Source organism: Pituophis catenifer, unplaced genomic scaffold (genome assembly GCF_029215685.1).
Source record: "Pituophis catenifer annectens isolate HBS135680 unplaced genomic scaffold, rPitCat1.0.hap2 SCAF_2, whole genome shotgun sequence".
Classification (NCBI taxonomy): domain Eukaryota; kingdom Metazoa; phylum Chordata; class Lepidosauria; order Squamata; family Colubridae; genus Pituophis; species Pituophis catenifer.
In genome coordinates this window covers 7,597,361-7,620,809 of record NW_027256882.1, presented here as the reverse complement: position 1 = coordinate 7,620,809, position 23,449 = coordinate 7,597,361, and the positions used below count along the sequence as shown (strand labels likewise).

General features: G+C 39.0%; 1 protein-coding gene across 1 annotated transcript; it reads left to right on the top strand.

Annotated features, from left to right (window-relative positions):
* Nucleotides 1–2,992: 2,992 nt before the first annotated feature.
* On the top strand, nt 2,993–23,233 carry LOC139309792 (vomeronasal type-2 receptor 26-like). The gene is made up of 6 exons (XM_070933998.1): nt 2,993–3,216; nt 3,939–4,227; nt 7,851–8,645; nt 11,092–11,304; nt 13,286–13,412; nt 22,329–23,233. The coding sequence occupies exons 1-6, from the start codon at nt 2,993–2,995 to the stop codon at nt 23,231–23,233; spliced, it is 2,553 nt and encodes an 850-aa protein (XP_070790099.1).
* The last annotated feature ends 216 nt before the right edge of the window (nt 23,234–23,449 follow it).

Below are 23,449 nucleotides of genomic sequence, written 5' to 3'. Positions count from 1 at the left end.
TCTTCACAGCAGTTATAAGTACAATTATATTTTAACGTCTCTTTTCCCGAGGTTACATTTTGACTCTTTTTATCCATACTTTCCTCCATATGAAAACCGTAAGTCACAACTTTATTTTTTTTAAAAAAAAATCCATAATGGGTTTCCAGTCACCAGTACATGTAGATGTTGCCCATTCTCTGTTCAAAGTAGGCAGTTTGTTCATCTCAGAAAGTTCTGTCAATTTCACAAGCCATTCCTCCCCGGTGGGTAGTTCTATTGTGGCAATTCCCAACACAATAATCACATATTAAAACAATATTCCTTGGCATTTTCTAACTGATCATCCATCAATCCTCAAAGAAAGTATTGAATATTTCTTTAAAATCATCTGTATTTGAAAACATTTTTATCTATGTGTCATCTCTCAAGGTCTTGAATGTTTCCTTCATTTTTAAAATATTCTTTTATTTTTTCCTACTCTGGGCTACATCTGAGCAGAGTTTCCTAAAAGAGAGAAGATTCTGCCTTCAACTCCTCCAGTTCTGAGGAAAGGCAAAAGCCCCGCCCCTCTCTCTCCTCAGTGGCTGCCTCTTGTCCTGGCCTGTCCCTGTCATCATGGCAATCCAGCAGCAGCCAATCAAACAAGAGTGGAAGAGACAATGGTTGCCTGGGAACTCAGCCACCAATCAGCCTCATGGAGAAGAGGTTGAACAAACAAAGATAAAAGAGGGAGAGTTTCAAATAAGGATACAATTAAAAAGCTTTCAGTGTGAAGAGAAAGAGGCAAAAACTCCCAGAACTGCAGAGGGAGGGGAGGCTGAAGTCCTGAAAGGGTTTCCCCTCCTCCACCTAGAAATAGCTGCCCTCAGGGGTGAATTCTACTTACCTTTACTACCGGTTCGCAACGCATGCGCAGATCGCTTCTGATAACGTCAGGGTCAGTGGACAGAGCCTCCCGCCGGTTTTACTACTGGTTCTATAGAACCGGTCCAAACTGGGGGAAACCCACCATTGGCTGCCCTGAAGAGATTCTCCTCCAGTGGAGGCTCTTGGGCAAGTAGGAGCAGCGGCTGCCCAGGAGAGCCCAGCCGGAGGGTCTTCAGGGGCCATGAGGGATCCCCAGGATTTCCCTTCCTCAGAGCCCCTGAGGGTCCCTCCAGGGAGACCCCCCCATTGCCTTCTCCTCCTGAGCAATGCCGGATCCCCCTTTGGAGAAGAGAAGTCCTGCATGGCTTCCCCCAGACAGGAGTCTTTCCTGGAAACACACAACGACAAACCAGAGCTTCAGAAGGACTTTCAATTTTCTTTCCCACTAAAGATCATGGCTGGCTGTCTTCCTTCACATCAAAGTGTGCCACCCTGGGGAAAATAAGAGCTGAATGGAAATGAAGTCATGTTTTTACCTACTGGGGTCACCCACCATCAAAAAGAGCCCCTCCTTTTCCATCTCCTTTCCCAAAATGTGAGCTTTCTTCAAGGGGTGGAAGCCTCTTCTTGACTCTTTTGCCCCATCACCAAGCCCCTCTTTGTGGTGTAGAAGTGTTGGGGGGGGGGTTCCTGCATCCTTCCAGATGTGGTTTGGTAACATCTTCCCCTCTGGCTGGAATTCTCTCCTCCTTTGCTCTTTCCCCAACAGGACCCTGCAGTGCCTGGGCCTGATCCCCATTGCCTCCTGGAAGTGGCCATCATTTTCAATACCCTGACAAGTTCTTGTAGAAATGGCGGCTGCTTTTGAAGCTTTCAACCCTGACCATCAGGCTGTTGGGAGACTGCAGACACCCCAAAACCCAAATTTCTTAAATAAAGAACACAAAAAGCTGGGGAAGACAAATTTGTCCATCTTCAAATTTGTACCCCATCCCCTAATTAGGTGCTAAAACTAAACTCCCCACCTCTGCCCTCCAATCTCTAACAACCTTTTTAACAATTTGCTAAATATACTGTATGGCTGAAACAGAATAACAATAGTAGAGTTGAAGGGACCTTGGAGGTCTTCTAGTCTAACCCCCTGCTCAAGCAGGAAACCCTACCATTTACCATTTCAGACAAATTTGTTGTCCATTCTCTTAAAAACTTCCAGTATTGGAACATCTATAACTTATGGAGACAGACGTTAATCATTCCACTGATTAATTCTTCTAAGCGTCAGGAAATTTCTCCTTAGTTCTAGGTTAGATCAAAATCTATAAGTTACTTTGACTGCGAAGACTCAAAGAATAGAGAGAAGCAAGGGAGCAAGTGTTGGAAGAAATGTCCATCTGGGTTCAGTTCCAAGTGGGGAGAAAGGCACTGGAAACATGGGGGCTGCCTGGAAGGATGGTTTAATGGTGAAATGGACCACATGGGTTTGAAGTCCTGGGTAGCTGACCACATGGAGTGGAGAGTGAGGGTTATTGATATCCTCTCTTGGGCTTTGAACTTGAGCTTCCTGTTCCTGTGGCAATCCATATCTCTGGGTGGTCTTCACTAGCAAGAGACCACTTGAGCAGAAATCACTTTTCTGACTGTTGAAGTATCTTGCTCCAACATCACTTTCTGAACATGTCCTAACAAGAAGGACTATGGCCACCATAGGACAGTGCCCCAAGGGGTGTATCTGTGATTTTTCACCAACATGCTTTTTTCCACCTACCCCTCATTAGATGGTAGAAGTTCAGGGTCCCAAGAGGACCAGTTACTTCTCACTCTAATTATCCCCTTAAAGGCCTTGAGACTTCTTCTCCTTTTTCTCCCAGTGACTGCCGTTGATGTAAACATCAGACTGAAGCAACATGGAAGGATCTTGCATTAGAAAAGGATAAAAACCACGGATTATGCTCTTTGTGGCTCAAGTTATGGGACTGGCAGGAGCTGTGCACTTGAATGTACTTTCTCTCTCTCTCTTCCAGATGAATCTTGATTTGTCTCTGTTTGAATCAGGAAAGCCACTGGATATTCCATCCTTTGAGATTGCTTTGAATTCTTCTAATTCTTCTTTAGAAACAAGAGGATTGATTCAGCCCCATGAATTATGGACTTCCTGCTTTTGCTTCGGCTTCTGATGCTGCTGGTGCCCCAGCCAGTCTCTGGGAAGCTGAGAATGAAGTGCCCACTGAATTTGGACCACCAGGATGGAGAAAAGCCATGGAGCTATTATAGGCCAGGAGATCTTCTCTTTGGTATAGTCATCTCTCCATCAACAATATCACTTGCAACTTTACCTTTCAACATGGCTCCTTCTAGTCAGATTCAATTGTAAGTGATTCACTGTGATGGAGTTTCATTCCCTCCATTTGCAGTTCTAACACCTTCTTTTCTTCTTCTTCTTTTACTTACTTTTATACTGCAGGACTTGACTAATTTCTTGAATTGTTTTGATTTCCAGGGCTTCTCTCTTTTGTCTTATTTACTGGGAGAGGCTCAGATCCACACATGAGGGGGAAAACCTGAAAGCAGTCCACATTATTTTCCTCTCCCTGTCCAATCCTAAATTAATGGTGTGAATGCTGAGTTTTGTTGAAAAGATTAATTGTTGTAGTCTCCCTTGCCCAGCTCATTTCCATATTTTTATACCCACTGATTGGTATTCAATGTCTGATTTTTAAAGGAATAGAAGATGACTTGTTTTTAGAATAGCTTTTCTGGGTCACATATCAAATATTTTCTTCCTTTTATGATTGTTCTACTTTAATGACTGAATTATTTTGCAACCTGTTTACTGGGCTGATGAAAGTTAGTCCTTCTACAAATAGTGGTTAATGTCTTATTTTTAATCCTCTTGGAGGAATATCTCCATGCTATCTTCCCCATACTCACAAATATTAAAGGGTGATGGGAGTCTATCACGTACCTCTGATTTTGGATCAATATTGGCTTAAGAGTTAGTTAGTTTGTGGAGAAAAAAAGGATTAAATAGAGAAAAAATAGTTTTTGCTATTGATGATGCTAATATTAACATGAGCATGGTTTTACTCTAGTTCACATAATGGAAAGGAAAGAATACTATACATGATTTTCAATATTGAAGTGGTTAATAAAAATCACCAGCTCCTGCGCAATTGCACACTTGGCTACAACATTTATGACAACTATCTGAACACCCTTGGCACTTCAGATGCCTTGCTGGACACACTTTCTACTGGAGAAGCAAATGTTCCCAACTACAGCTGTGGAAGGAAGGACAACCTTTTGGTGATTCTTGATGGAGCTGACAGAGACATCTCTGTCCAGATGTCAACATTAGTCGGTCCCTACAAAGTTGCCCAGGTTTGTGTTTGTGTTTTTCTATCAGGTAAAGTGAGTGGGGTGTTGGGGTGTGAGTGATAGCTCCAGCCATTTCTTCTCTATAGAATTCAAAATCTGCTTTTCGTTATGACTTTTATGAAGATTTCATGGCTGGGGATTTAGGTAACAGTGGGGAGGGAGCAAGGATCAAAATGGAAACATCTACTCATGAGACCTTCCTCATTGCTTTGAGGGCTTTTACCGCACACTTGTGAAGGTGAGGGGAGGTTCTGTGTTCAATCAAAGTTTCTTCTGGACAATAGGAAGGTGTAGCACTCATAGAAAGCTGACATTTCTTTCATGGTTATCTTGGAATAGAACAGGACAGAACAGAACAGAACAGAACAGAACAGAACAGAACAGAACAGAACAGAACAGAACAGAACAGAATAGAATAGAATAACAGAGTTGGAAGGGACCTTGGAGGTCTTCTAGTCCAACCCCCTGCCTAGGCAGGAAACCCTACACCACTTCAGACAAATGATTATCTAATCAAATGATTTTATCTTCTTAAAAACTTCCAGTGTTGGAGCATTCACAACTTCTGGAGGCAAGTTGTTCCACTGATTAATTGTTCTAACTGTCAGGAAATTTCTCCTTAGTTCTAAGTTGCTTCTCTCCTTGATTAGTTTCTACCCATTGCTTCTTGTTCTACCCTCAGATGTTTTGGAGAATAGCTTGACTCCATCTTCTTTGTGGCAACCTCTGAGATCTTGGGACATTGCTATCATGTCACTCCTTAGCCCTTCTTTTCATTAAAATAGACATACCCAGTGCCTGCAACAGTTCTTCATGTGGTTTAGCCTCCAGTCCCCTAATCATCTTTGTTGCTCTTCTCTGCACTCTTCATCTTTTTTACATTGTGGTGACCAAAAGTGAATGCAGTATTCCAAGTGTGGCCTTACCAAGGCATTATAAAGTGGTATTAACACTTCATGTGATCTTGATTCTATTCCTCTGTTTATGCAGCCTAGAACTATGTTGCATTTTTTGGCAGCTGTGGCACACTGCTGGCTCATATTTAAATAATTGTCCACTAGGACTCCAAGATCCTTCTCACAGTTAGTACTATTGAGCGAGGTACCATATACTGTACCCGTGCATTTTCTTTTTCTTGCCTAAATGTAGAACCTTACTTTTTTCATCATTGAATTTCATTTTGTTCGATAGCGCCCAATGTTCAATATTAGCCAATATTAGCTAAATGATATTAGCCAAAGTAATGATAATCATTTTATAAAAGAGTTACAAATATGCCAAAATGTCAACTTTTTTTTACCCTAAAATGCTCATGTTCAAATTCATTGTTAAATTTGTTAAGAACAATTCTACCAGATTTACAATTCAATAAATATCCCAACTCTATAGGCAGGTTCCTTTACACATATAAATAATAATTGCCATTCCAATTTGGGTCAAAAATGGCAATTGTAGTTCATATATACTGTATAAAAAAGGGAATTAAAAGGACCCTAATTATTCATGGCCCATTCTCTAACAGTTATTCTGACTAAATTATATGCAAACTTCCACTTGAGTAGAGTTGAGGGTAGGTGGATGAAAAATGCATTCCTTTTAGAAGCTCCAGCAGTCTTTAAGCAGATTTGATTTACTATTGGTAATTGCATTGCCTTGAACCATTAACTATAAAAACATATCAGTCAGAGGTAATAATGATTTGCTGTCTTTATAGCATTTGACACAGTAAACCAAGAAATATTATGGAGGAAACTGACTGCCCTTACAATGGAACTCAGAATGTTGACCCTTTTCAAACCCCTTTCTACAAGCACTGACAGTGAGAAAAATTATATATAATATAAAATATGAAATCTAACAGCCGTGACCACGGGGGGCGTTTGCCCAGGTCTGCCTTGTGCGCCAGTTGCGCCCTTATTTGGACCGGGATGCCCTACGCACAGTTACTCATGCGATAGTCACCTCCCGTATTGACTATTGCAACTCTCTCTACCTAGGGCTGCCCTTGAGGACCATCCGGAGGCTTCAGCTGGTACAAAATGCAGCCGCATGGGTCGTGACGGGTGGTTCCCAATACACCCATGTTACACCTCTCCTGCGCGACTTGCATTGGTTGCCGGTTGCCCTCCGGGTGAAATTCAAGGTGCTGGTGATGACCTATAAAGCCCTACATGGCTTAGGTCCAGGATATTTGTCGGACCATCTGCAACCAGCAACAGCTCCCCATCACCCGGTGTGTTCTCACAGGGAGGGCCTACTCAGGGTGCCGTCGGCTAGACAGTGTCAACTGGTGACCCCTAGAGACAGAGCTTTCTCAGTGGGTGCTCCCACCCTCTGGAACCAACTTCCTCTGGGGCTCCAGTTGGCCTCTGACCTCCGCACCTTCCACTGTGACTTAAAGACATGGTTGTTCAGCCTGGACTGGGGGGGTTAACATGTATTTTAACACACTTTTATTAGATATTTTATTGTTGTGAGCTGACCTGAGTCCTGCGGAGATAAGGCGGAATATAAATAAATAAAATAAAACAAATAAACAAACAAACAAACAAACAAATCAATCAATCAATCAATCAATCAATCAATAAAATAAAATAAATTAATCAGTGGAACAGCTTGCCTCATGAAGGTGTGCATGCTCCATTACTGGAGGTTTTCAAAAAGAGCTGGACATTCATTTTGTCTGGAATGACATATGATCTGCTATGTGAGAAGAGGGCTGCACCAGAAGACCTTAAAGATCCCTTCTGTCCCAATTATTCCATATTCTACGTTCATTTGTTTGAGAGTGTGTTTTAAGACAGAGTTGCCTAATGTTTTTAGCTTTGTACACCGGGGTGGGGTGGGGGAGCAGAGAGGATGGTTCCATTCAAGAGGCCGAGTGAGGATGCATCTATGAACATAAGCACTTGCTGGCTGTTTCTGCATCCCGGTTGCAAATTTCTCACAGCGACACTAGTAGGTGTGACCCATAGATTGGGGTACCCTGTTTTAGGATCAATGGAGCCATAAGAAGTAGGACTGATCCTTACCAAAAGGTAAGACAAGGGTACTGCCCATATGACATTTGGGTTTCATATACTATTAAGAAGACTTGACTCCTATTCTCATAAGAATTATCTGATTATTGTTAAGCCAAAGTCAAAGGTTATGGTCTTTGGAAAATGATATCATTGCCATATAGGGCTATTCGATGATGAGCCAATAGAACAAGTTCATACCTTTTCTTACCTGGGGTATTTTTCTCTGTGACTAGATCTTGGCTCCCTCAACATTAAAGGAGCTTATGTAGACCAAAGGCCAGGCCACTCATGCCCAACACCTGCCTCACCTCACATCATCAGTTCCGGCAGCCCCATCCATCATGACTCTGCAAGGCCACCGGTCCCCTTCTTCTGCTGGCTCAGACAGAATGGGCGGCCAACTGTCTGCATGGGCATTTAAGTAGGGCTTATTTTGGGGGCAGAGATTATATAAGGCACATATGTAAAAAAAAAAAACATGCTAGGTCTCATTTTGGGGAAAACAGGATATGTGCATGAGAAAAAAGTTGGATTCATTAAAAGCTAAAAATTGGAAGTTGGTAGGACCCCAAATATAACACAGCACTTCATTGCTTTTTACAGCTCAGTAATAGAATTGCTTCAGAGGCTCTGAACGATAAAAGTCAATTCCCTTTTTTCCATCCGATGCTCCCCAAAGAAGGGATCCAATACCCAGGAATTGTTCAACTGCTCCTCCATTTTGGATGGACCTTTATTGGTCTCTTTGCTCCAGACACAGAGAAGGGGGAGAATTTCATGAGGACTTTTACTCCTATGCTTGTCAAGAATAGAATTTGTGTTGTTATATCACAACAATTCTCAATGACTGGACATACAGCACCTCTCAGGGGTGCCCTCTCCAAGTGGAAACAAGTCAATGTCTTTGTTCACTTCATAGAATTTGATTCCATTTGGGACAGAATTCTTCCTTTCCATTCAGCACTTGAAGGTTTGCCAGGACCCATTGAAGGGAAAGTCTGGATCATGACAATGCTTGGAGTGTATTTAATGACAAAGGACAGGCGTCTCAAATACGTCCATAGTATTTGGAGCTGTCCTCTTCAGTGGAAAAAGAGTTGGCAAAAAGATAATGCCTATGAACATTATTTCTTTGCGGAGCCTGAGTTTCAAGATGAGTATTTTCAATGTTCTCTTTCAAAAAATATCTTTTCTGTCAAAGGTCAGAGAAGATGCACCCAAAAAACACCATTGGATACCCAAAAGAAAGAGAACAGAATGTGGCTCGCAAATGGAGTCATTACTTATAGTGTCATTAAGATTTTGGCCCATGCCATAAATGCTGCAATGTCCAATTTCAAGAGGAGAAGAAAGAAGGGAGAAGAGAGATTGGGAACTCCAAGACTGCAGCCATGGAAGGTATGGGGTCCCAACAAGGATCCATCAAACTAAATTCCTTTTCAGGGTCTTTGGGGCTCTCTGAGCTTGGTTGTTTAAGATCTTAAACTTCTGTACAACATCTGTTAACTTATTGCAAGAATAACTTGTATATTCAAAACATTGTTCCCAGATTCCTTCTGATTTTAAGCTCCCTGTAAACCAACATGGCTCTCCTCCTTGTTGTCTTTCCTCAAAGCTAAAAGCAGCTCCTTTGAGCCCTTCCTTGCCTTTTTTGTCCTTGACTAAAGCTGATGAATATTTTGTGCAATGTCTTCTACAAATGTTTCCTACAAGAGAACCTGGTATGATTCCACTGGATCATTAATGACATTATCGTCAAATTAATAACATAGTTATTATCATATCATTAAAATATTACCACTACTTTATTATAATCAGTAACCCATCTACATACAGAATAATGTGAGAAAAACTACAAATGAAATCTTAAAGAAAGATATAGACTGTAGCTGCCATTCATTTGTTGTTATCCAAGATACAATCATGTATCAAGTCCTAGATGCTAAAAATTAGCTGCCAGCTGAACTTTACTTAAGCACCTCTCTCTATCACAAAATCATACTTTTTTTTTGTGGAAGCTGGTAATTTTTTTAAAGGAGATCAAAATAATTATGTTCAAGCATTATTATAATTTTTTTCATCCCAAAAGCATAGTTTATCAGAGTTTCTAGCAAAAATCAAATCCAGAAGCACACACAGATAACTGATTCAGCTGGATTCATTAACTTCTTACATACATAATAACAGATGAAGTATTTACAATACCAATAGTTGATTCTTCTTCAACGTAGTAGTAGTTATAACGCACGGCAGGAGAGAACAGTTAGTTTCATTTCAGCAGAGCAGACAAGCACACACAGACTTCTTATTTTCAGTTTCAATTCTCTGCACAGATTCAGAAGCTGCAAACTAAGACATGCACTGGCTCCAGTCTGTCTCAGCTCCCAATTGGCTGACTTAGTTGCTATGCCTATTCATTGGTTGACCTTGTTACCATGTCTCTGCCAGTTCATGAATAATCTGACATAGTTTATCTACTTCCTTTATTAATGGAAATATAGAAGAATCAATAACCAAGGTTCAATTGTTTTTCATAACTCACCAATTTTATCAATAAAATTAAAATTTATTTGAGTACAATTTTAAAGATGCATCCACTTAGTTATCATGCCATCCAATGCTCAATTAACTAGATCCCCATTCATCACATCATGAAGCATTTTGTTAATTCTTTTTTAAAAAACATTTTGTACCCCCAATATTCACACAATGTGTTAGAAAATGATAATTATCTAACTTGTTGGGTTGACAATATATAAACCCTCAATATAGCTTTAAGACTGTATTGCTGTATTGCATCATACTGTGTCCTGATTGTTTAGCTCTGTAGCCAATGTCCTTAAGAGGGAGCTTGAAACATGGTTTGTTTCTCTCTCCTGATCATTATTGCTCTTTGCTGATTGTTACTGCTATTTGCTGTGTTTGCTACTATTTGCAACTGTTTATTGTGTATGACTATGACAACTGGTAAGAAGACTTTGTTATCGGAATATCCCTGGGCTATTGTTTTACTATCTCCTGCTTTATCTGTGTATGACCTGGACTGTTTATTGGACTGTGCCTTATTACTATTTTCTAAAAAGTAAACACAACTCAGTGTATCTGTGTGTTGGCTGTTTATTCACAACTGCTCTCAATCGCTTTCATGTGCACACCCTTGCTACTCAAGGGTTGCTCTGCGAATTCCTTAACACAATGTATTAAGAAATTTTAATTATATGTGGGAATGTGGACCAGAGAAAGAGATCGGGGGAAGGATCAGATAAGATGGGGAGGGAAGGAATCAACCCGCAGCTGTGTAGCAGTCAGAGAAAGAAATTCAGAGATAATTTTTTGTAACTATCAAATGAGGTGATGAAAAATTTCTACTTTCACACTTGCAAGATTCTGATAATGTAGTCTTACAATAAAATGGAATTAATTCATCTGATCATTTTTCCTGTCTGCTCTACCTGAATGAAGTTTGGCTTTGCAAGGTTCTTCTTAACAAATCTTTGATTTCTGGTAATCTCCCTGTTGTTTTCAAGGAGTTTATGAATACTCCGGTTATTTTTGGGATTTCCTTCAACTGATATGTGACCTTTCCTAAAACGTATAAAATTATAACTGACATATTTTGTCAATTACACCTTCCCACTATACTTTTTGACAATATATTGTATGATTGACAACTATTACTGAACCTTTGTTCTTATGTTTTGAAGATAGTGGCAACACTTGTTCTCCCAACTCACAATATTTACAAGTTAAAAAAACCATAGAAGAAAGATTCAAATGTAAAAAGAGGTAAGAGATAAGAAACCAAGATTTCTGTTTTTAAAATTCCTGGATGTTTCCATTGTAGTTTCATCCATTCCTAAAGAAGAAGGAATTGTACAATCATTCTCTGCTAAAAGTGTACTTGGATCAAAATGGAGAGGTAGCAGCAGATCTGCGGATCTTTAGTAGGGTGGTTTTGCCCAAGGACGATCCCATCGACAAGGAATTGGGGAGTTTTGAAAGGCAGAGACTTAGACTTAACCAAGATGCTTTGTCACAGCTAAAGTTGCTCAACAAGGTGGGGAAAATATTGATGTCTTTTCTCTTTTTTCCAAATAATTAGGACCCATTTCAATTGGACTAAACCTAGTCAAGAAGGTGGGTAACCTTCACTGAGAATTGAATGTGTGGAGTAAAACATTGATAATTTTCTTAGACAGATAGGGAGGCTTCAGTTCTATTGACCAAAATATCCTTCAGATGCTATAATGCTGAGTACTGCTTCAAACTGATTCAGCTATATCCAAAATGAGATTTGGGGTGATAATTATTTAGGACACAAATCATTGCCATTTAATATCCTTCCTGCAATTTAACACCATAAAACAGGTGAGAGAGGGCCTCATATGCTGAAGATTTTCATGTAAATACCTTCTGGTACACTTGTTCCTTGTCTTCAATTATCAAAGATGAATCAATTCTGTTGAATTCAGGTTTGGGCTGAATCTGATGAAATGGAATCAAGATTGAATGGCAGTATTATTGGTTCAATTGGGAAATAAGCTTTATCATGTCCTGGTTGGAGTCAGGGTCTCCTAAAATTGCAGGTCCAGAGTCTGTGATGCTTTTAATCAGCTGAGACCATAGTTATACATGCCTCTCTTTAACCCCGCTGGGATAGTGGAATTGAGGAAGGAGGTCCAAGGCTTTCTGTTCTCATGAACTTATAATGACTGTTCTGATCTGTGAGCTTATTTATTCATTGATTCAGTACATTTATTTGCTGCTCATGATAATGGCTTGAAAACTGAAGTACTGAAGCATGACTTTGGTGCAAAATAATAATAATAATAGTCATCATCATCATCATCATCATCCTGATATGAGAAGCAATAAGGGACAATTTTGAGGGAAATATTACATAGATTTTGGCATTGGCTTGTAAAAGTGTACTTCATCTGAAATTCCCTTCAGTGCAATTGTTTATCTTGAGTGGTAGCTACCTAACAGGGACACACTGAGAGGGACCAAATCAAACTAATAATAAATACTATAAATATTATAATTTATTATAATATAATATTATAATATTATAAATATTATAAATATGAGTGTGTGTGTTTCTCTGTGGGTTTTTGTCACTTGATTGTAGTCTTTCAACAGAAAGGAACTTGTGTTGGATATCCCTTTCTCACACAGGGCTCATACCAATGGTGGGTTGCTACCAGTTCACCCCGGTTCGGCTGAATCTGTAGCAGTGGTGGTGGGAGGCTCCACCCACCCACACAGAGGTCATCAAATATGCTCAGCACATGCAAACTGGTAGCAAAGTTAAGTGAAACCCACCACTGGCTCATATATGCCTGACTCACCCTTTTTGAGGGACATGTTCTTATGACCATCTCATCTCACTATAGATTTAGAAACTAGTAAACTAGTATATATGAACATCTTTAAGGTTGACAGTCCTTATTTGTAAGGTAATTTTCCTTTTTTTCTTAACTGGAAGATAATTTTGGACTGCTTTCAAAGATAAACAGTTTTGCAATGTTTTATGTACTCCAGGAAAAAAACTTTCCAGATCCCACTGGTCAGAATTTTCTTTCTTCATCACAGTTTTATTCTAATAAATCTAATGGAATAAAAACTTAATAAATCTTTTACAGTAAAGTTTACTTCACAACTTAGTACGAGTGGATACCTTATTTTAAAATCATGCCTATATGAAGAAGAGAGGAATGTGTTAATTCCACTGTGAGGTGGAAACCTCTGGTTGTTACTTGATGCTTAAATATTTTCACTATTTCATCCCTCCAGACTTTAGTAAATAAAAAGATACTTTTGTTTGCAATCCGATATGCCCCAAGAAAAAAGGAGGAACTAAATGAGGCATCTGCCTTCAATTGTATCTCCTTTAACCATTTGGAGGTATTGAGAGATTTCATATTTGCCTATGTGAAGCCCAGAGACTACTTGGCTAATGTTCATATCTATCTCCATCTTACATGGATGATGAGTCTCAACATATTTTCTTTCACATTTCTACTTTTTCTTCTCAGTCTCTGCCTCAGTCCAAATGTGTGGAAAAATGTCAACCTGGATTTGTGAAGAAGGCTCGAGAAGGAGAGCCATTTTGCTGCTACGACTGCCTTCCTTGTCCAGAGGGGACCATCTCCACTCAGGAAGGTGGGTGACACCATAAGGAAACCTACTGGGTTCATCCAGACCACTTGTATCAATATACATCTTAAAGACATATATAAATTTGATGGTTTTGTTCTTATTTTCATTGTATCCAATTTCTTCCATAATGGGAGGGATAAGAAAAAGATTTGGATGGATGAGGTAGGAAGAAGGATGTTGTGGATTGGTAGGAAATCTCTCTTTTATTTACCAGTTTGGACGTGTCTTTCCATATTTATCTTCCTTAGGAATATTTGAATCCTTTGTAACCTGAGGAATGATTTTAAATCAATGGTTTTGCTCACCTAACCTGACTTTAAATTACAGGTCCAAACATACATCAATCAATCATTCATTTAATCAGTTAATCTGTATGAAGATCATAAATCCTTCTAAACTGAAATATCTAATTGAGTTGAAAGAACAATGAAAACAAAACAGAAGTTTCAATATAAAATCACCAAGTAGCTATTTACTTCCCACCTTTTCTTATTTTTCCAATTTTCATTGTTGTTAAATATTGAGATACAAACAATTATAACACCAACAAAAAAGAAATATAGATGTGATTCTGAAAGGGAAAAAAAGACTACATTAATATACAGTATTGCAATTAAAAGAAACAGAAAGGAGGGGGGTAAAGGAGAAGTAATAAAAGACCAATCTACTTAATATCCATTGATACCAATGTTGAATTCGTTTTCTCTTTAAATTTGTTGCCAAGTCTAGTGAGTATAGAAATATATTGCTTCACCTTCTCCTTTTTATAGAGTAAAAAGATTTTGCAGGTGACAAATTCAGTTCCTCTTCTTGAATTCCTTCACGAATTAATTTCCTTAAGATCTCTTTCCTTTCAAATTTATTTATATGGTTGTGTATTTCAGACATAGGGACTTTTGGTGGCACACAATTAAACCACAAATTAAAAATTTAAACAATGAGAATTAAATGCTAAGAAAGCAAGAGAGGAATCCATCAAGATGCTACCTACCATGCAACCATCACACAGGACTCTGTTGTTAAGGGATCCCCAGGACTATTGGAAACTATCACATTTTAAGGGATTTCTAGAGGGCCTCATAGTCTGGAGATACTCTAAATTTCAGGGTTGTTAATGATTTTTCTTTTCATGGAAGGGACTGTACCAGGGGTGAAATCTAAAATTTGTTACTACCGGTTCTGTGGGCGTGGCTTGGTGTGTGTGGGGGTTAATGTGACTGGGTAGGCATGGCCAATTTTTTTTTTTACTTTTAAATCCATTTTTTACATGTAAAACCATGTAAAAAAATGCTTTCAAAAGACTCTGACGTTGAGTTGCCTGATCATAAGGAAACTCAGCTGGGATCGTCAGAGCTTGGATCGTCAGAGCCATTTAAAAGAAAAAAAAGGCTCTGATGATCGCATGGCTCAGCTGGGCATGGGGGGCAGGGGCAGGGATTTTTGCTACTGGTTATGCGAACTGCCCACCACCATCGCTACCTACCCGCCCGAGCCGGTCCGAACTGGGAGCATTTCACCCCTGGGTTGTACCACTTGCTCTGAAGTAAGCAATTGTGGACTTCCTACTAAAAAGACTCTACATGTCAGACAACTTTTATCTTGTGCTCCATATTTTTAGAGCAGTTTATTGGGAGCATGATTGGTGGGTCAATCATCAGTAACTGAGTTTAAACATTATTGGGATAAACATACTGTATTTTTCACACTATAAGACACACTCCCCCCCCCCAAAAAAAAGTGGCTGGAAGTCTCTGTGCAGGTTTGAGTGAATATTGTGGTGGTGGGGAGGTGGCTGATGCTGGAGCCTTCACCGCCGAGCAGCTGATTGGCGGTTGGCTAAGCATCCTGGAATACCACCTATCTAGGTTCTAGGTGGTGGGGATCACCACCATCACCACCACCTATTGCCGCCCGTTTGCCACTGCCCGTTCACTGCTGCCCGTTCACCGCCACTCGTTCGCTGATGGATGTAGACAAACAGGCTGCTGTGATTGTCAGTGAATGGGCCACACCACAGAAAATGGGAAGTGGTGAATGGGCAGCAATAAGTGGCGGTGGCAATCCACACCGCCTAGGGTAGCTGATTGGCAGTATTCTGGGAAGCCGATCCAACCGCCAATCAGCTACTCGGCAGCGAAGGCTCCAGTGTTCCTTGGCAGCGGCAGCAGCTCAGCTCAGTTGACTGGTGGTAGGCGCAACAGAGCAGAGCCTTGATGAGCCACATGCTGAGGCTGCGATAACATGCTGAAGCTGACCAAGTTGTTGGCTGTTTGCTGCAAGGAAGCTAGCCAGATGAATACCAAATGGATGCTGGGAGGCAGAGTTTTTTTTCTTGTTTTCCTCCTCTAAAGCTATGACCCCCCTCAAAAAAAGAATAAATGAATAAATACAAACACACACACACCTAAAAAAACTAAAAAAAAAAAACCCTCAAAGGACAGATTTGATGGAGCACTCTTTTTTTTTTTTTTGCAGTCATTTTTCTGTTCCTGTGTTTCTACTCTACACTCATGTTGCTCTTTAAAACACATCTGGAAATTATAGATGGTCCAGAATCCAATGGCATGAACAGTGTTTCCTTATGTTCTTCCATGGTACACCCCTGTTGTGCAAGCTGCACAGGCTCCCCGTTTCTTTTCAAGTGCAATTAAATTCACCTTCAAAGCCCTACATGAGACAGAACCAGGGTATCTGCAGAGCTTCCTCTCCTTGAGGGTATCTGTTTTTTCCACCAGACCAGATATAATTGGTGTGCAAAAGATCTTGTCAGATGTAAATGCCTTATTCTCTAATGTGTAAATAGTATATGAATGGGGTATCAGGGGTTAACTTATTCTTCACTTCTTAATGTATTCATAATTCACCACTCCCAATTATAGCTCCACCCATTGTATATATAAGGAGCCACCTACACCCTTTTCCTCGCTTCTATCTGTGAATATTCAGTGAATATAGAATGCCTATTGTAAATAAAAGGAAGTATATTTAAAACTTTAACTCTCACTAATATTATTGAGTCTGATCCTGAAAATATTGCAACAAGCTGGTAGCAGAGGATGGTTAATTGACTCAATAAAAACTTAAAAATGTCTAAGAAAGATAGGCCCAACACCAGGGCCTACAGCAAAGAAATGGAAACAGAACAAGAAATAATCAACGAATCCACAAACGCAATTTCGAGAGAATCCGAAGAATACACCACTGAAGACGAAGAAATAATAGACGAAAATGATGACCAGGAAGAAATCGAAATAGAGAATAACGAACTCAGGTCAGAGATATTAAAACTATTAAAAAGCCAGAAGAATGATGAAAGCCTCATCGCGAACCTCCAAGAAATGCTGAAGAACAGCGGAGCAGCGAGAGAGAAAAACATCACTAATGAGAAGTCTAAAGACCCAAAAATAGTGAGTGATATGACTGCAGAAAAAGTCATTACGAAGAAGAAAAACAGTGATCCCGCGCGAAATTTTGAATGGCAGCCATCTTGGTTTCAACAGGCCTCCAAGGTGAGCGAAGCAGAGCCAATCAAAATGCTCAATTCAAAATTTCTGGCGCGAAAAACGTTATCAGACAACGAAAAAGAAAAAGAAGATTCGAACTCCTCAGAAGAATCAGAATCAGAAAGTGAAGATGACTCAACAAAATCCCAAATAAAATCAGCAATGAAAACACTTTTTGCTGCATTTGGGCCAAAACTAAAAATTACCAAAGAGTCACCGAAGAAGCGAGCGAGCAAGCCGATACCTCAAGACCTGCCCGCTCCCATCCTGACTTCGAAAGCGCCGACGCCCGAACCCAGAGAGCCTTGTCGATTCCGCCCTACACCACAGACCGAAGCAAGTGCCAACGCTCCCAAAAGAAAAAGGAGAGCAGCCGCCGTCGTCAGAACTCCCAAGGTCGAACCAGAGACCGACTCGTCTGAAGCAGAGCAGAGCGAGCGAGCCGCAATGGAGAGAACCTTCCACGACGACTACAAAGAAGAAATGGACAACGCGCATGCGCGAAACTACGCAGACGGTCCGGGAAGACATGAACTGGCAAGAGAACCACGCAGACTCGTTACGAGCATCCCCATGCCGTTTTGCAATTTTCTACACTTGCGAGACCACGGACTGCCCCAGGTCGTAAGTAATGGACAAAATAATGTCGGAAATTTACCCAGTGACTTCCCAAAACTAAGGGTTGATGGCATTAATTTGCAAGAATGGTATCAACAACTCCAGGTTGTCTTTATGAAGGAAAATTTACTATTTTTTATCACTAGTCCCCCAAAAAGACCTTGGACTTTAAAAATAGATTGTTTACACCATAGAGCATTTTTCTTAATAATATCTAGTGTGTCTCCTGCAATGTATCATAGCATCAAACCTAATCTGACTGTTTCAGAAATTATTCAATGCATGTTTAATTTGTTTCACAGCGATAGTGTGGCTACCACCACAAGAATGTCTAAGGATTTCTTTTCATCTAGAGTGAAACCAGGGGTTTCCATAAGTGAGCATTTAATATCTTTAAACAAAATAAGAGCTGAGCTGCATTTGAGGGGGGAGGTAATTTCAGACCAAACAATGAAAAGTGTTATTATCAACTCACTTGATTCATCATGGGACAGTTTTATGTCACATTTAGACACTATCAATCTAGGATATTTATCCATAGAAAGTCTATCCAATAAATTGATAGCAGAAGACAATTCAAGAAGAAATCGTTCTAGCAATCACTCAGAACACAAACCTTATAGGAAAGTAGCTTTCCAAGAAAAATATAATGAAACATTTAAATGTCACAATTGTGGATCCAGGGAACACAATAGAAGAGATTGTCCCAAAATTTCAAAGGAAAGACATAGGTCAGAATATAGGAACAAATACAATTATAGACAGTCTTCCATAGATAGACATAGATATAGAAGCCCACCAAATTACAAAGAGAATAGAGGGGGCAGAGATAATTCAAAGGATAGAAAATCTGGTTCACTGAATGGATTAAATAAACAAGACAACACTAAAATACAGCAAAATGAGAACAATAATTGGCTTATTGATTCTGGAGCAACTAATCACACCACTAATAACAAAAATATATTGTCTTCATTTACAGAAGATAAATTTGTAATAAAGGTAGCTAACCAAGAAAAGGTTCAAGTATTAGGTAGAGGGAATGTAACCCTGCCTGGTCTAGGAAAAATAGAGGGGGTATTGTTAATACCTGAAATACCTCATAATATACTAAGTGCCATAAAACTAAGTAGAGATTCTGACATTAATATAGTTTTCTCAAAGGGAAAAGCGACTTTGGAGAAGAATAAAATAAATATAGGCACTGTGATGATTAAAGGAGGCCTACCTTATCTGATAACAAAGGAAAAATGGTTGCATAACATTGATTCAAATATGGAAGATTGTATTGAAGCAGATGATGAAAATATTAGTAACAGTGACAATGATGAATGTAAAATATCTCATGATCACGCAGATGCACACAATGAAAAAAAACCAAAAATAGGTAAACCAATTCATGATGAGTGTGCTCACATCTTACATAGGAAGTTAGGACATGCCAGTTTTCCTGTAGTACAAAAAATGACTGAACACGCAGAAGGTGTCAAAATAAAAAATTTTGAAAACTATTTGGAATGCTCAGTATGTAAATCTACAAAACTAAAAACTAGTCCCAGACCAAGAAAATCTACTAGATCAACTAACAAAATTTTTGACTTAGTACACATGGACTTAGTTGGCCCATTAACTCCATCAATCACCTATAGAAAACGTTACTTCCTGACAATAGTAGACGATTATAGCCGTTATGGGTTTGTTTATACATTAAAACACAAAGATGAAACCTTTCAAAAATTTAAGGAATTTTACAAACGCATAGAAACACAACACAATATCAGAATAAAACAAATTATGACAGATAGGGGATGTGAATTCATGTCTAAAGAATTCTCCCAATGGTTAAAGGATAGAGGAATGCTACATTACACGTCTAGTCCATTTTCTGCGTTTCAGAACGGGATTGCAGAGAGAAAGAATTCCACATTACAAACCATGATTAGATGCACATTGGAGGATGCTGGCTTAAGCAAACAATTTTGGTCAGAAGCCTTACATTATTCAAATTACACACAAAATAGAACCTGGTCCAGTATTGTAAATAAGACACCATATGAAGTAATGTATAATAGGAAACCAAAATTAGCACACATGCACATATTTGGAGTCACTGCAGACGTACACATACCTAAACAGTTGAGAAGAAAGGGAGAAAACGTATCCAGAAGACTCAGATTTATGGGATATGAAACTGGCACCAAAGGGTACAGATTCATTGATAATAATAACAAATTTATAGTTTCCAGAACACCTGTGTTCCATGAACAGGCCAACTGGTCTAAATTACATCTTAATGAAATATTTCCAAATAAATGTAAAGATACAAAATCTCATGAGGAAGGGACCATAGAAAAACAGAATATCAACAAATATAAAAGCAAAACCAAAACTTGGACAAATAGCCAACACAAAATAAAGACAGACACACTAACAAAAAAGGAAGCAAGATATTTGCATGATAACAATAGCAAACCTGAAAGAGCCATTAGAAACAACAGAAATCAAATGCCAAATAAATACAGAGATTACATAATGCATATGGATGGTGAGCCAATAACGCCTAATACTTATGAGGAAGTGTTAAAACTCCCTCGTGAAGAAAAAGAAAAATGGGAATTAGCTATGAAAAAAGAGATGGAAAGTTTACAAGGATTAAATGTATTTACACCTGCAATTGCACCTAAAGATAAAACGATTATTGGTACCAGGTGGATATATAAAATTAAGAACTTAGAAGGAGGCAATACTCTATATAAAGCTAGATTAGTTGCACAAGGTTACGCACAGAAATATCCGGAGGACTATACTGACACGTATTCCCCCACTGTAAGAACAGAGAGTGTCAAAACAGCTCTAGTGGCAGCATCAGCACTCAACCTTGATGTATTTCAATATGACATACAAACTGCGTATCTACACGCAAAACTAGATAAGGAAATATACGTAAGAGCACCTCACAGTCAATACACCAACAAAAATGAAATTTGGCTGTTGAACAAGAGTTTATACGGATTAAAACAATCTGGTAAAAGATGGTATGATTGTTTAGTAAAAGTACTTAAGACCATGGATTTCAACGCTACCACTGCTGATAACTGTTTCTTTGTCAAAAAGGGTGATGATTACACTGAATTTGTGTTGATTTATGTAGATGACATTTTATATATAGGAAAACACAAAGAGAGAAGAGAAACTTTTGTAAATAAGTTAAATGAACATTTCTCGTTGAAATCTCTAGGTAAAGTGAACAAATATCTCGGTGTTCAAATTAATAAGACTAGAAGGGGATTCAAACTTACTCAGAGAGATAAGATTATAGAACTTTTAAATAAATGCAATTTAAACAATGCCAAACCCTGTGATACTCCTATGCAAACTGATTTTCTTAGAAATACTGATGAATCTTCACCTGAATTCAAGGATAACACGTTTTATAGATCAATCATAGGTTCACTTCTTTATATATCTAATTGGACTAGACCAGATATCGCCTTACCACTCAATTTATTATCCAGACACGTCAGCAAACCAACAATGTATCACTGGGAAGCTGTTAAAAGAATTTTAAGATATCTGAAATGTACACTGGATTTTTGCTTAGTATTAGAACCTAGTAATAATAAAGAACCAAAGCTTACATGTTATGCAGATGCGGACTGGGCTGGAGACACATCATGCAGAAAAAGTACATCTGGTTATATTTTTCTTTTAAATGACTGTCCAGTTTACTGGTATACTGGTAAACAAGAACTAGTAGCCACTTCAATGACAGAAGCGGAATATGTTTGTTTATCCAAAGCTGCAAATAACCTTGTATGGTTTAATGATTTAATTTCAGATGTTTGGAAAAAACCTGCTTTGCCTTTTGTTATGCATGAAGACAATAAAGCAGCCATTGAAATATCTAGATCTGATGCCATTGGACAAAGGTCCAGGCATATAGATATAAAATTTAAACATGTAAGACAATTATCTCAGGATGGATTTATTAAAGCAGTGCATTGTGATACTTCAGAACAATTAGCTGACATATTGACAAAGCCTTTACCTTCTAAGCAACACAAATATTTAACATCTAAATTGTATGTCTTGTATTGTCCTGAATCTGAATGTAATTGGTGTTGTATAACGAATCGGCATTTAGAGGGGGATTTGTCAGATGTAAATGCCTTATTCTCTAATGTGTAAATAGTATATGAATGGGGTATCAGGGGTTAACTTATTCTTCACTTCTTAATGTATTCATAATTCACCACTCCCACTTATAGCTCCACCCATTGTATATATAAGGAGCCACCTACACCCTTTTCCTCGCTTCTATCTGTGAATATTCAGTGAATATAGAATGCCTATTGTAAATAAAAGGAAGTATATTTAAAACTTTAACTCTCACTAATATTATTGAGTCTGATCCTGAAAATATTGCAACAGATCTGTTCCCTAAAACATTCAATTGGCCCCCAACAAAACCTCTGGAGACTTGCTACATCTCCCAGGCATTTGGGCTGTGGTAAGCTCAGTGCAAGATAGGAATCTGATGGATTTTCTCAGAGAAGGGAGGTTGTGGCACCAGATATTTCTTCTTTTAATTTTATTCTGTTGTTCTTGCTTCTATAGTTTCATCTTATTTCATTTTTGTTGTTGTTTTTATAGGTTGTATGTATTAGTGTTTGTTTTTTTGCTAGAGTGTAAGAATATACCATTAGTGAGACTTTCCTGTCCCTCAGTATCCTATCTCATCCAAAGGTTTTTTTGAAATTTGGAAGACAATAAAAGAAATATTACTTTGTTTTTTCAGATACTGAAAAATGCACCAAGTGCTCAGATGATCAATATCCAACCAAGAACAGAGTCCAATGTATCTCCAAAAGAATAACCTTCCTGTCATATGAAGAACATCTGGGAATCATCCTTGTGTCATTTGCCCTACTCTTGTTCCTAATCACAGGCCTTGTTTTAATCATATTCCTTCAATACCTAGAAACTCCCATTGTCAAAGCCAACAACCGGGATCTCTCCTTCATCCTCCTGGTCTCCCTCCAGCTTTGCTTTTTGTCCTCCTTTTTCTTCATTGGCCAACCAAAAAATGCCACCTGTCTTCTCCGACAAACAATGTTCAGCATTGTCTTCTCAATAGCTGTGTCTTCTGTGTTGGCCAAAACTATCACAGTGATGCTGGCCTTTCTGGCTTCAAAACCAGGCCACAGGATGAGAAGATGGTTGGGGAAGAGCTTAGCCAACTCTATTATCCTTTCTTGTTCTGCTGTCCAAATTTTCATCTGTGCCATGTGGCTGGGAGTTTCTCCCCCATTCCCGGACTCTGACATGCACTCCCAGCCTGGAGAGATCATCCTGCAATGCAACGAAGGCTCTGTCATCATGTTTTATGTTGTCCTGAGCTACATGGGTTTCCTAGCTATCATATGCTTCACAGTAGCTTTCTTGGTCAGAAACCTGCCTGGGGCCTTCAATGAAGCCAAGCTGATCACTTTCGGCATGCTGGTCTTTTGCAGTGTCTGGATCTCCTTCCTGCCCACCTACCTGAGTGCCAACGGAAAGTCCATGGTGGCCGTGCAGGTCTTCTCCATCTTGGCCTCCGGTGCTGGGCTGTTGGGTTGCATCTTCTTCCCCAAGTGCTACATTATTATCCTTAGACCAGATCTAAATACTAAGGAACATTTATTGATAAAAGTAGGGACCTGATAATGAAATTATTTCTTATGCTCACAGCTCATAGTTGATTATTGATAGCCATTGTTGTTGGTTTGTATGCTTCGTTTGCCTCTGTTTGACAATATAGGTTATTTAAAATCCAACGAAATAAAAACAGTTACATTAATCAAATTAAAATCCAAGGTAATAATCAAACAATAAAATAAATTAATAATTGATATTTGTATTTTCTCATCATGGTTCTTT